This window comes from Nyctibius grandis, chromosome 4 (genome assembly GCF_013368605.1).
Source record: "Nyctibius grandis isolate bNycGra1 chromosome 4, bNycGra1.pri, whole genome shotgun sequence".
Classification (NCBI taxonomy): domain Eukaryota; kingdom Metazoa; phylum Chordata; class Aves; order Nyctibiiformes; family Nyctibiidae; genus Nyctibius; species Nyctibius grandis.
Genome location: NC_090661.1, coordinates 57,186,355 through 57,199,334, shown reverse-complemented (window position 1 = coordinate 57,199,334; position 12,980 = coordinate 57,186,355). Strand labels below are relative to the sequence as shown.

Sequence of the window (12,980 nt, the reverse complement as noted above, 5' to 3'; positions counted from 1 at the left end):
TGTAGGGTTTAAAAGAATGTGTAAAATAGGAGTGGTAGTGAGAAACATTTTAAGAAGTTTTTCTTTTTTAAAAAAAACCAGCATGACTTGGCAGAGGGAAAATAGTACATTAGGAAACTGCAAAATAATAGGATAATCCTAACAAAAAGACACTGCACTTGCAAAATAACTTTAAAAGCTCTCAGTAGTGCATTACAAATATTAAATAAGTAAATCTCGCAATACCCTGGTGAGAGTTATTAGATGCACTAGAAAGATTGCTGAAGTAGCTGTATGTAAGGAAGAAGTGCTCAGAGAAATCTGCCCCTAAGAGTGCTGGGTGGGTCACGTGGAGGATGACCTGTCCCCTTCCCTGTGTCAGGGTCTGCTGTGGAGACCTGGGCTTCTCCACATCCCTCAATGATGCTGCTACCATGTAGTGGCTCCAAGAGCTATAATGCAGAGTAGTCAGCTAATTAATTTATCTGCTCTTTCAGTGAGACAGCTCCAAGACCACAGTTGATACAAGGCTGCCTCTGTATCTCTTCTCTTCAGCCCAGCCCAACACAAACGGGGCACAGCTCAGGAGCTGAGCAGGTTTTATAAGCAAAACCCAGCTTGCTGTTGCTTTGAATATCATGAATTCATGTTGAGGTATTCAGCCTGTGGCCCGTGGGCAAGCTGGGGGGACAGTGCGTGTGCCCCCAGCACCCTGCCAGCTGCCCCTTCTCCTCAGGGAGGCTGGGAACAGGCAGTGGGATACAGTCCTCTGACTTCCCTCCTTCCTAAATGGTTTTGTGCCTGGATGAGAGAAGGGGAGAGGAGTGATGCTGACTCGAGACAGGTGTGTGTTGGCACAGGAGTTCATCTTTCCTTCTTCCAAAGGTATGTGGTAACTGAGCCGCAGGCGGCCCTGTACAAGCCCTGCCCGTGCTGTGGGTGTGCAGTGGGTCTGGCAGAGCCCCTGGGCGAGGGCTGAGGCATCATGCCCTCTGTGGCACTGAAACACATGTGCCTACCCAGGCACTGCCAGACAGTGTTTTGAGGGCCATGGAGGGTGATTCAGAGAAGGTAGGAAGACTGATGTTGTGGGAGAGGTTCAGCTAAAGGATTCTGCAGCTAATCTGTGTCTTGCATTTTTCTGTTCCTGAAACGTGCTTTTTATAACCTCTGGACATGCTGCAGGAGCTGTCCTGTGCCAGTTATGCTCAGCACCCTGAGATACGCATCTTCCTTACCTCTACTAAGTAACTGTGTTATTGCATTTGGACAAATAAAACTTGGTTGTCCTCAGCATCTCATTATCTATGCCAGAATTTCTTATGCATAGTTATTACCCTCATTTAGTAACATATGTATAGAGATGCTAAACGCTTTCTGCAGTGTAAATACGGTATGAATTAATACACTGTTTCAAGTGACATTAAAATTAAAAGCTTTTTTGAACATCTACATGCGTTTGAAAATGACTATAATAAAAGTAATTTTGTACAAATTGCTCAGAGGGTCGCACCTGTGATTAGGGGGAGGCTTTCCCTGGCACAGCGGGTCCTAGCGACTGAGCCTGCAGCCTGGGGCAGGGGCTGTCGCACCTCGGTACAGGTGGCCCTAATGGTCTGCTGCTGTTGGAGGTTGGTCTGCGAATGCTGGCTTTGCACAGCTGAACAGCTCAGGTCTGTGCCAGGAGCTGCTGTGTCTCCTTTGTATTTCTTGTACTGATCAGAGCTCTGTATTTCATGTCCAGAAGTATTGCTCAATCATTTAGTCCCAATGATGCAGCAGAAAATGGGTAAATACTGTTGATTCATTAACACTTATCCAGTAATCATTTATCCCAGCTTTAAGAGCGTTTGCAAAGAAACTACAGATATTGCCAAATTTCAGATAATCAACAGCTGTTCTTTCTCCTGAGCAGACAGTAAGTCAGAAAACATACTTTTTCCTTGCAAATATCAACCTGTGCCTTTAATGCCTGGGAAGGGTGAGCAGGTTCCAGAACAAAAGACTCTGGGACACTGTAGCTGATTGCTTCAGCCAGGGTCTGGCTGCCCGTCATGGAGAAAAGAGGGAGGACAGGACACAGTCGGTCTCAAGAGGCAGCTCAAATCCATGTCAGGTATTGCAGGTCATAACTACCATGAAATCTGCCTGGGCATTGAGTCAGAGTCCGTGCTGAACTTAATCATCCTTATGGTGCTAGTAGTAGGAATTACTTGGTCAAAATCAGTCAACGATGTTATGCAGGCAGTTGGAGCAGCCAAGTGTTTCTCTTCCTTTGCAAACTGGTGATCTTAATACTCAAATAACATTTTTCACGGCTTCCTGCGTTGGCTGCTTACATGGAACACCTGTGTGTGCGATGGGGGTCTGTGTATCTGTGGTTTTTGGACAGAAAATCCGTGTGCTCAGAGAAGAGCAGCATGAGGGCAGAGTGTGATGGGGGTTTTCTTCATGTTAGATGACAGTAGATTTTCCACTCTTCCTTAACCATGTTTGATTGCCCTCTACTTATCCTAAGAAATAGGACTAGGATAGCATAATGTTCTGTATTGGCTACTCCAAGACTGGAGTCTTGAGGCCGATTTTAAATACGATATGGATATTGCTAGGACTAGAAACCCCTCCTAGGAAATGAATGCCACTCCTCATCAGAGGCCATCTAGCAAATGTACCGCCAGTTTTTGTTTCACAATAGCATAACTGGAATCACCACAGCTTATACTCGCACATTCAGAAACTATTTGCCTACAAATGTATGTATGTAAAAAGGAAAGTTTTAGGGGACAGTCCATCTACAGCTGCCAGATGTAATGAGAAATGTTAATGTGAAAATGAGTTGATCAGACAGCTATGAAGAGATGTGTGCTCTTTTCTGGGGGTTGGATTATTACAGTTCAGAAACACCGGTTCTGGACCTGTCATAGTTGGAGAAGGACACAGCTATCTAGGAATCCACTGGGAATAAAATTACTCCTTTAGCTGACTTCATCCTTAGGACTCTTGTGGTGTAAGCCAATGATTTTAGCTTTAATTATATATCCTGTTATATTTCTTATATTTGAGAGAGGGAGTAGCTGCCTGATGCCACACCACCCTCACTAAATCCAGTACATCCTGTTCCATTCTTTAATCTTTTCAAGGTGAGGTTGCACTTTTAAAAACTGCCCTCTAGCTCTGAGAGTTACAGCTTTGGATTCTGCCCTGTCTGACATCTATCACTTAGGAAGAAATTCCCTCTTCCATGCAAATGCAGCTCCGCTTGTCTGTGCCTGGAGGTCTGACCCATCCTCTGCTCCAGTAACACCGGTGGGTAGTGCAGTAGCTGCTCTGTAGGTGCAGTTCTCTCACTCTATTTTGGGACCTGTTGAGCGTAAAGCCTGCTGAAGGCTGGGAAGCAACATTTTAGACTGTTTCTGTTGCCAGACATCAGTGTTGTGAACACTAACATCTTGTTTCCTCTGGTCTAATGTGGAAGAAAATGCACTGGGAGGGAGGGACATCTAATATTGCATGAATCCTTTTACTTCATGAACAGGAACATTGGCAGGATGGTGGGAAGCTTTCTGGCAGTGGGCAGAAGAAGGATGGCTCTCCCTTGTAAAGACTAAGCTGCTGAGAGTTAAAGTGGTTACAAAACACCACTGGCCCAGCTTCACCAAGAGCCATGCTGTGCCTCTCGTACCGAGCACTTTCTTCCACATGAATTGTCTCATGGAAACTGAGAGGGCTGCTGTGGAACTGAATTCTACACAACAAACTTGGGTTCAGTAATTAAGCCTCAAACTTTGTGCTGCAAAAATATTTCAGTGATGAATAACAAAGAGGAAAAATATTTTAATTTACAAGAGACGCTGACTGCTTGGCTGGCAGTAGTTGTAGGATGTGATCCAAAACCATTTGATGTCAATGGCTATCTCTCTGTTCACTTCAGCGGAGTTGACCTACAGGGGCTTTGTTATGATTCATCCTTATTAGTCAGGTTTAGTATGTCAGTGCCTAAGGGCGAGTGTAGGATGGCTCTCCTCTACTGTACAGGCACAAAGGAGGCCATCTGGGCAGCAGAAGGCTTACACTCTAAACAGGGAAGACACAAGAGCACACCAACAGAGCAACCAAACATCATACCCACCCGCTGATTGGGAAGGGCCAACAAGAGAGAGGGAGGGAAAATTAAAAGCTTGGAGCCTGGTATGGAATAAAAGAGGTGGCAGAAGAAGAAACTCATCAGTGTTGCTGCTCCCATGTGATGGCTTGTGAGTGGTTTGTCTTGGAAGTTGCTGGCCAATTCCCATTGTCTGTGTATCCCAGACTCACTGCACATGTGTTCAGATAACCTCTCCATGGTCTCAGCAGAGCACGTTAACTGAGGGCCTAAGTATCTGATCCTGATCTCACCAGCTTTAAAGGGTTTATATACCTCTAAGTTAAGCATGTGCTGAAGTGCTCTGCTAGTCTCACACTAGATGCTCGGTACATGAGCCTGGAAGGGCATAGGGAGAGTTTTGTACTGACTAGGCTCTGGGAAGAGACAGAAAGTCTTTGTGATTGGTGCAGCCAATTTGGAATGCACCACAAGCACCAGATTAATCTCATTTGAAAGCTTTGAATTAAATCTGTTTACTGTAATGGAGCCTCCCACAGTTCCCCACCTTCTTTCTGTTTCCTGGTATATTTTCATTTGGGAAAGCTGCAGTGTGAATGTGTTCTCTGTGCTCGACTGAATCGTGATACTGCTATGTTTTTTGGTATTATCATTAAAAAAGAAAGCTGCAACATCATTAGCTTTTCTCCCTTGTTCCTTTAGATTGCCTTGAATTCCTGTTTAGGTCTGAACCAAAATCTACTTACTTCCCTGTTTCTTATCCTTTCAGCTTCTTCAAATGCAATGACTCAACAGCTACAGGATGAATTTGACAGTAGCGTGGAGAATGCAGAAGCATGGATGAAGGCCATCCAAGAGAGACTGAGGATCAATGACAACACCAAGGGGCCTCGATCTGCCCTAGAAGCCAGGCTGAGAGAAACTGAGGTAAGAGAAGAGTGATGTATCAGTTCAGAGGTGACTGTCACTGCTGCCGTTGTTACAGCAGTTATTGCTGTGAGCTCTGGAGTTTTCCATTAGGAAACCATCAGCTGCCCCTGCTTGCTGGAATATTGGTCCTCTGTGGATGGGTTTACATCAGTATTCTTTCCAATTTTTCCATCTGCAAAACGTTTAGAGACGTCCTAGAAAAAGAGGATGGCAATTTGATATCACAGGCTTCCAAGCTTTTCAGATTGATTTGGAAGACTAGCAGCAGGTTTGGCAGGTTAAAATGTTTACACTCTCCTATGAGCATGCTCAAACCTGAAACAATTGAGTCGCTGCTTGCAATTGCCAGATAGTGATTTGCAGAAGTCCAGCATGTAGTATGAGAGAATGAGATCACATTAGTGTTCCGTCTCCTCCAGGACTCTGGCACCGATAGAGAAAGATTGCAGTGTCCTAGTAGTGGGCTCTTCTAGAGTAATCCCCTTGCCCTTTTCCATAAACCCTGATGACAAGAGGGTTTACAGCTACCCTTTATAATCTGTCTAATGAAAAGATAAATGTTTTCATTTTTTTCTGGTCTTACTTAATCTCTTGCATAACTCTTCTCACAGAGATCCCATTGCAGATTGTGCCTGCTTTCTTACTGTGATTTCTCATTCATTAACTTCAGTTTCATTAAATATTATCTTGTTCTTGTAATCTCAGGGAATGAAACACTGCTATTTGTCCCATCTCTACCATTCAAGATTAGAGGGAGCATGGGTATTTCTATGATTAACATAGAAGCTATTTTTATACTTGTATTACCTTTTAATTTCAATGAGTCTGTTCTTTAAATTAAATGGCCAAATCTTTCCCATCATTATTTACCCAAAAGTCTTTCTTTTTATATGTCTACTCATGTTTGGACTGCCTCTTCTGAAGTTTAACAATTCCAAAAAACCATTGCAGGCTTACATGGAGGACGAGGTAGTTTACATGATGGTACAGCGATGTCTTCAGCTTTTTTCCTTAACTGTGGCTCATTGGAGGCTGGATCATTCATGGAGTGATGGATGATGGCTAGAATTGCATGTCAGTCCTGAAAATCTGAAGTATTTCTTCTTGGTCTGTAGATTTATTTCTGCCCTTATATTATTTTCATCCTTTCCTTTTGTCTGAGAAACTATGATTGTACAGTCTCAAAAAACATGCAAGAAACACAGGAATTTGGGTAGGGAGAGTGGTAGTTTGGCAAAGGGGGTGAATTCATGGCAGAGATAATGAGATGTAAAGTTTAGAGGTTTGTGGTGATATACTATGGCCTGAACTGAAGCCTGTTGATGTCTGTGGGCTTTGGAGGAGGTCTATAAAAGCAAAAAATCATGTTAGAAGACTTTTTCAATTTGGAAATTCATCATTCTAAAGAATAACAAGTGTCTGTTCTCTCTTCCCGTGCGTACCTTATCCACCTCCTGCTCCCTCATCCTGCCTGCTTTCTGGACCTGGCTTCCCTCTCCAGCTCACTTCTTGTCATGATGTGCTTACTGCTTCACCTATTGGCTGTTTTCAAATCCAGTTATCATTTTTCAGTTCCTTTTTTACATCTGGCTTGCCTTTTTTTTCCATCCTTCCTTCCTGTGGTTTATTTTCTGTTAATTTGTTAATGAAAATGCCAGCCAAAGATAGCAATCATTTAAAAAACAGATTTGAAAAAGAAAAATGCCTGTACAGCCACTGCTTTCTCTCCAGCTGTTGTTTGTTTTCATTTGCTGGAAAAATGTCAGGATTAGAATACAGTTTTACTCTTAAATTTTTCCTGTTGGGTGATAGCTGTGGCTTTTATTTTCTTTCTCTGCTCTACCCTTTGCCCTGGTTTCCTGAATTCTTTTAATCACATTTTTCGTAGTAGATAGTTCATCCAAACACCTGTTTGTACGTCACATGCAGATGTGCTGTGTACCTGCCAAAAGAACAGTCTTTTCCCAGAAAGTTAGATGGAAATCCAAAGGCCTGTGATTTGGTCTCGCTTTTGCAATAACTGACTTGATTTTTTTGAACAAATCCCATAGGCCTAATCTTTCTAGAACTAGTTGCTGATTTTGAACCTCAAAGTGTTTTCATTATAGAAGCCTTTTCCTTCAAACTTGAGAGCCTGCAGTTTGCCAGGAATTTGTGGAAGAACAGCAAGAAAAGCTAATCTGATGGTGTCAGAAATTTGGATAAAGGGATGCTGAAAGCTGACATCCAAATCAGGACATAATTAATCATCTGTCACATTTTACAGAAGTTGTGCTGATTTTCCATCTCTGGGTGGAGGAGGAGAATCTACTTAAAATTACATGGCTTAACTTTCAGTCCCTGGCATTCCAATTTGTGTAAGATACACGTTTTCACCAATTCATAGCTTAGCAATTTAGGTTCAAAGCAAAAGTTGGTAGCAGGCAGAAAATTCCACTAGTTAATTTCTCCTGGCTTGTGTTCTGAGCCAGCTTTTATTTGCAATAGGAAGCCTTTTTAATATGTTTCATGAGTTCGTATAGTAGAGCTTAAAATTGAGACGTTGCAGTGTACCCTGTGGAGATTGCCTCTACACTGTTCGGCAGGTGGGGGAGAACAACTGGCATGTGGCAACATAGTGCTTTAACTTTATAAGCGCAATTGAAACACAGCCACAGATATTTGATAGAAGATGATCTGGGTTTTGTAGCTAACTTAAAATGTTTTTCAATTGCTACGTGGTTTTCAATTCAATTCAGTCCTTTAGGATGTTTAAGAATAAACAAATCTGAAGAGAAGTTCACATTTTCTGTTCAGGAGAAGCTCTGCAGCAGGGACTTCATGATTCCTGGGTAAAACCAAAGTTTAAATGGCAACAATTACGCTTGCTTTCTTTTCATGCTTTCAGTCTCATTTGTTTTTCTCATAGAAAATACGTGCGCTGGAACCAGAAGGCAGCTTGAAAATGGACTTGGTTCTTGTGAAGGCAGATGCTGCTCTTCGCAGCATCGGTGAGGATAAGAAACATGAGGTACTATCTAAACTGAAAGACATTAAAGCCTTATGGGAAGAGACAGCAATATACATTACTCACTGTCACAGGTAAGACAAACATACTCTGCACAAGGCTGCTGTTTGGTGTGTTGAGGCAGTTGTCTCATCCAGTGCTTTCATAAAGTGCTTCTTGCCTTTCTCTGCTGCGTGGATTGTAGATGGCAATCACTGCTAATCCCAGTCCCATGAGCATGTGAAGGACTGTGTGAGGAGAGAGGGTCCGTGGGACCTCAGTGCTCTCTGCCTTCACAGCCAGCCCACCTCATAGTCTTGAATGATGAGTTTGACCAGGCACAGGGACCTGGAACAGGGTATTTCCTCCCCAGAGCAGGGAGGACCTGGGAAGTGAATCTGGATCCTCTGAAGACAGAGCAGCTTAAAATTGCTGAGAACCTTGTCCTGTGCTTTGAAGGCCTTTTGAGCTTGCCAGTCTCAACTGCTCCCATTGTAATTTCATCTAACTCATCTCTCTTGCTCTCCCCAACAGCCGTATTGAGTGGGTCTGGCTGCACTGGAGTGAGTACCTGAAAGCCCAAGATGAGTTTTACACATGGATTCACAACATGAAGGTGACCTTGGAGCCTGACATTGAGTTGCAGCTTGGCTTAAAGGAGAAGCAGTGGCAGCTGAGCCATGCTCAGGTTCTGCTGGATGATGTCTTAAATCAGTCAGTCCTGCTGGAAAGGCTGCTAGAGGAAGCTGCTTCCTTGTTCAGCAGGATAGGTGACCCCAGTGTTGATGAGGATGTTCAGAAGAAAATGAGGGTGGAGTATGAAGGCATCAGGGAAGAAGCTCAGGTACACCTATAAAGAGTGGGAAGTGTTCAGATTTCACCAACATACAGTATTGTTTGCTATCTGCTTCTTGAGTGATGGGGCTTACCTGGTAGGAGTGCAAAAAGAAACAAAGCTGAGGACCCCTGTTCTTTCAGTCAGTGGACTGTTTGCAGCAGTTGTCATATCCCAAGATAAGCTGTTAATTGGGATGCTCTTACACTGCGCTTTATAGTATGTTGTTGTAACTGCAAGCTGCTTGCTGTGACTTAGTGATTATTGGTTTAGATCGTCTCTGTATGAAGTTTGAATTGTTCCTTATCTTTCAGCACATAAGTGATCCTGGTATAACCAGATGCAAAGCACCCGTTCCAGGAGCCAGGGAATATTACATGCACGCACCCTTGTTGGAGGAAGTAGCATTAATCCAGATCCAGAGCTGCACGCCCTGCCTGCAGAACTGGGAAACACGGAGGTGGGACTCAGCTGTGGCTCAACATTGAGCTCAACTAGCCAGTCTCAGTATCTGAAAGATTTTCACTGCACACAGATACTAATTCTTGCCTGATGCTAATCTTCCAGCTTGAACAATTGTTAGATAGGCTGGTGTAAGACATCCTAGTTCATCTTTCAGTGCCGGTGATTTCCTTTACCCTATTCCTGGGTAAGGAATTCAGATAAGGCTCATACTTTTCACTTCTAAAACTCAGGTAAAGACAGGATTGGACCATGGGGCATGGCTGAGGGGCAGACATCTGCAGGTGGGCAGAAGAATTCAGTATTTTACTAGCCTGTATCAACAGAAATACTCAAAGGGATATTTAAAATATATATAGACACATCTATCCTAAGCATATAGAAATTAAAATCTAGTCTTTGTCTCACAGTGGCTTCCAGGAATTCCATAGGCTGGAATTACCTGGTGCAAATACAAATCATTTTCATTACATGGGCATTTCTATCTGCCTCTGTCATAATGTTGCCTTCCATTTGTTCCCACACCTACACCCCAGCCCAGAACTGGAGCCTGACAGCGATATATGCTCTCCCTCCCTGGGTGCTGTTGTACAAAGTTAACTTCAGATCACACTGGAAGAACAACAACATTGGGATGCTCATGCCATTGCTCTGCTTGCTCTACAGATACTTTTTCTGTTTAAAAAAAAAACAAAACACAACACCCCCCAAACACCAAAACAACCAAAAAACTCCCAAGCTGGCACCTTTTGTGAGAATGAAATTCAGTTATTTTTTAGCCATAAAGATAAAACTGCTGCTAGTAAGTCTCTCGAAAAACCAAAGCATATTTGGAAATTCTGTAACTCCAGCTGCTGCAGAGAGGCTGTAAAGCCACCAAGAGATTTGTGCCTCAATGTTGATTATTTAGTTTTAAAGGTAGATCTCTTCATTACAGGGCAACTACATTTACGAATAAAAAGGTTGCTGGGAATTCAGGTGTTGTCTATGTAGATTGCCATTTAAAATTCTCAGTCACTCCCTTCTAACCAAGATTTGTCTTTGGTTTTGAAGCAGGAGACAGTCATTAGCTATTTTAATAAGGCAGTTCTTTCAAACAAGTTATTTGAATACTCAAAGCCAGAATGTGACCTCTCTGAGACTCGTTTTACATAGTGTAATTTCTCTAACTGACTTGGATACATGCTGGTGTAAATGAGATCAGGAAGTGGCTCATAGTACTTAGATAAAATACGTCTTTATGTCTCCAGCCAACTGAGAAGCTAGAAAAAGCTTTTCTTTGGCATTGGTTATAAACACCACATTTCATAGAAGGATGGAGTGAGAGAATTCAGCTAAGAAATCCCTCTTTCAGGAGGTATGGAACAAAGAAGGGAGTTGGGAAGCCTTGGATTTTACAGCTGAAGTAAATGCAGAGTTCATTAGCTAATGCCAAGGTTACAGGCACCTTGGGAATCATGTTGGAAAGTATAACACTAGTTAGAGAAACCCTGCCACCTCTTCCAATGGGAGGGAGGAATGAACGGAAGACACGCAGGAGTTGTAAGGGGATTGCTCCGGCCCCTCGTGTGATGAGAGGCCAGGCTAAATGTGACTTGCGGATGCCAGCTGAATGCCTGAGCTGCCTGCCAGAGGAGGCTCACTGGTGTTTGTAGATTACACTTGTGTTTGAAGAGCATTTTTAGATCCTGTGCAGTTGTCCAGCTCTATCACAAGGCAAGCTCTTGGACAGTGTTTCTTAAATGGTTTGCCTGTAACATTGCTTCTCTGGTATGAGCAAATGGTGTTTTTTTTTCTTTCTTAGTGCTAACGTGTCCTTATCATTCCCAAATTTTAAAAGCACATAGTTTTCTTTTAATTACATTGACAGGGATATTTTTAGATGTGGCAGCCATTTCCTACTTGCTTTCCCTTGCCTAGTAAAATAACAATATGCAAAGGTAGATTGTTGTGGGTTTTAGAATAAGTGATGACTGAAGATGGTAAGAAAAGTTATGAAATACAGTATGTTGGTATTTAGTCAAATATATCAAATATGTCTGAGCACATCAAATGAATTTCAGTCCATGTTGTCTCTGTTTACTGAAACCTAGATATTTATAATGCCAACCCTCACGTACCCTAGAGCTAAGACTAAAAGCACCAGGAAGGGCTACAGGAGCTTTCTGGACTCTACTTGAGGTGCTACAGAGGGATTTAAAGCAGGAACTTCCTTTACGTGCTCTAGATTGCCTTCCAGAGGAGGCTCGTTTGCCTTTGATGACTGTAAGGGGAGCTCAGGGGAGAGGATTTCCTATGCCTCTGTCCAGCCTCCTTGAGTACCCAGGGCTGGGCATATCCTGCTCAGACACATCTCTTCCTCTGCAGCCAATAGCAAACCCATTGTTTTCCTGTCGGTGCTCTCACTCTTTCCAGGGCCACATCCTTGCTTAATGTCTCCTCACATTGGCCAAGTGCATGTGGAGATGGAGTTTAACACTGTCCTGCTCCCTGAACAGCTGACCTAACAGAAGCAAGTGATACCATATTTTCCATCGTTAGAAAGTTTCCCTGCCTAACCGCGGAGTGTGGGGGGAGGCTTAGCCAGCTCTTTGTAAGCCTTTTCTTTGACAACCAGCGCAGTCTGTCCAGATCCATGGCATCCCTTCCTTGACCTCACAGGCCAGCAGGAGTACCCAAACTGTGTGCTCCTTTGTCTTGGCTGAATAGCCTGGCCAGGGGTGGGTCATTTCAACTTCCTTTTTACCTCTCTATATATTAGTATAAGACTTTTGAGTTTAATAATAGGTCCACTTTGTTATTCTAACTTGCTCCCTTTGGAGCTTTTGTCAGTGCAACAAATTACCCTGATTCCTTGGAATCAGTAAGCTTGTGCTGACTTGTTTCGCTTCAATGTTTGGCCCATTTATGCTGCCATAAGATTGCATTCTTCAAGTCCCTAACTTGAGGTCAAGGTGAGAATCATTTCACCTGTATGCATCTCTGCAGATTCTATGATTTGAGAATCAAGGCAAGGGGATTTAGCAAACAAGTGAGATGTTCTGCTGGACACATCTTGGCCATAGAAGTCTGCAGTCATAATTCTGCTTTTTGCTCTCATCCAAACCCATGTTTGCATGGATGGTGCTATTAAAGGTCCTGCCCTCATAAGTGGGTAGCATTTCATCTTCCATGGCAGGCAGTTGTCCCTTAGGTGTCTCTCTTTTGTCCCAAAGCAAGTCAACTAACTTCAGGGGAGTCACTCTTGATTTGCACAAGTTAGCAGAGTTTGCGGTGGTAGTGTGGAAAACACAAACTGGTGTGGTGCCACCTGGAGAGCGGTGGCTTTGTACTGCACCATGGGCATAACCTGTCCCAAAGATGAAGGGCAAAGTCCCAGAGTGACTACCACCACACATCACATGTGAGATCCCATGGTGACTGATGGCTCATGCCACCCTTCTGCTGGCCCAGCTGGAGAAAGGCTGACAGGACGGCAATGGCCTACTGCCACCTCAGGTGGCTTCATAAGTGTGGGGACATACCCAGGACCTCACAGAGACAAGGGAGGGGACTTTGAAACTCTGCCCACCATTGCAGCTATCACCCTGCTCTCTGTGGAGGGCAGCTGGGATCGAGCTCTGCTCAGAGGCATGGGATGTGTCCCATATTATGCAAAATGAAACTCAGCCTGTCGTCTGTGACAG

At 43.5% G+C, this 12,980-nt stretch overlaps 1 protein-coding gene across 6 annotated transcripts in view; it reads left to right on the top strand.

Annotated features, from left to right (window-relative positions):
- The window catches only part of SYNE3 (spectrin repeat containing nuclear envelope family member 3), a 69,722-nt gene that overhangs the window by 18,847 nt on the left and 37,895 nt on the right, over positions 1-12,980 (top strand). For all 6 annotated transcript variants that reach the window (XR_011047940.1, XM_068397984.1, XM_068397982.1 and 3 more), the window contains exons 2-4: positions 4,851-5,008; positions 7,920-8,092; positions 8,532-8,841. Coding sequence is in view for 5 of the 6 variants with exons in the window: in XM_068397984.1 (XP_068254085.1) it covers positions 4,865-5,008; positions 7,920-8,092; positions 8,532-8,841 (627 nt within the window). In the remaining variant the exon portion in view is untranslated. The remainder of the gene's footprint in view (positions 1-4,850; positions 5,009-7,919; positions 8,093-8,531; positions 8,842-12,980) is intronic.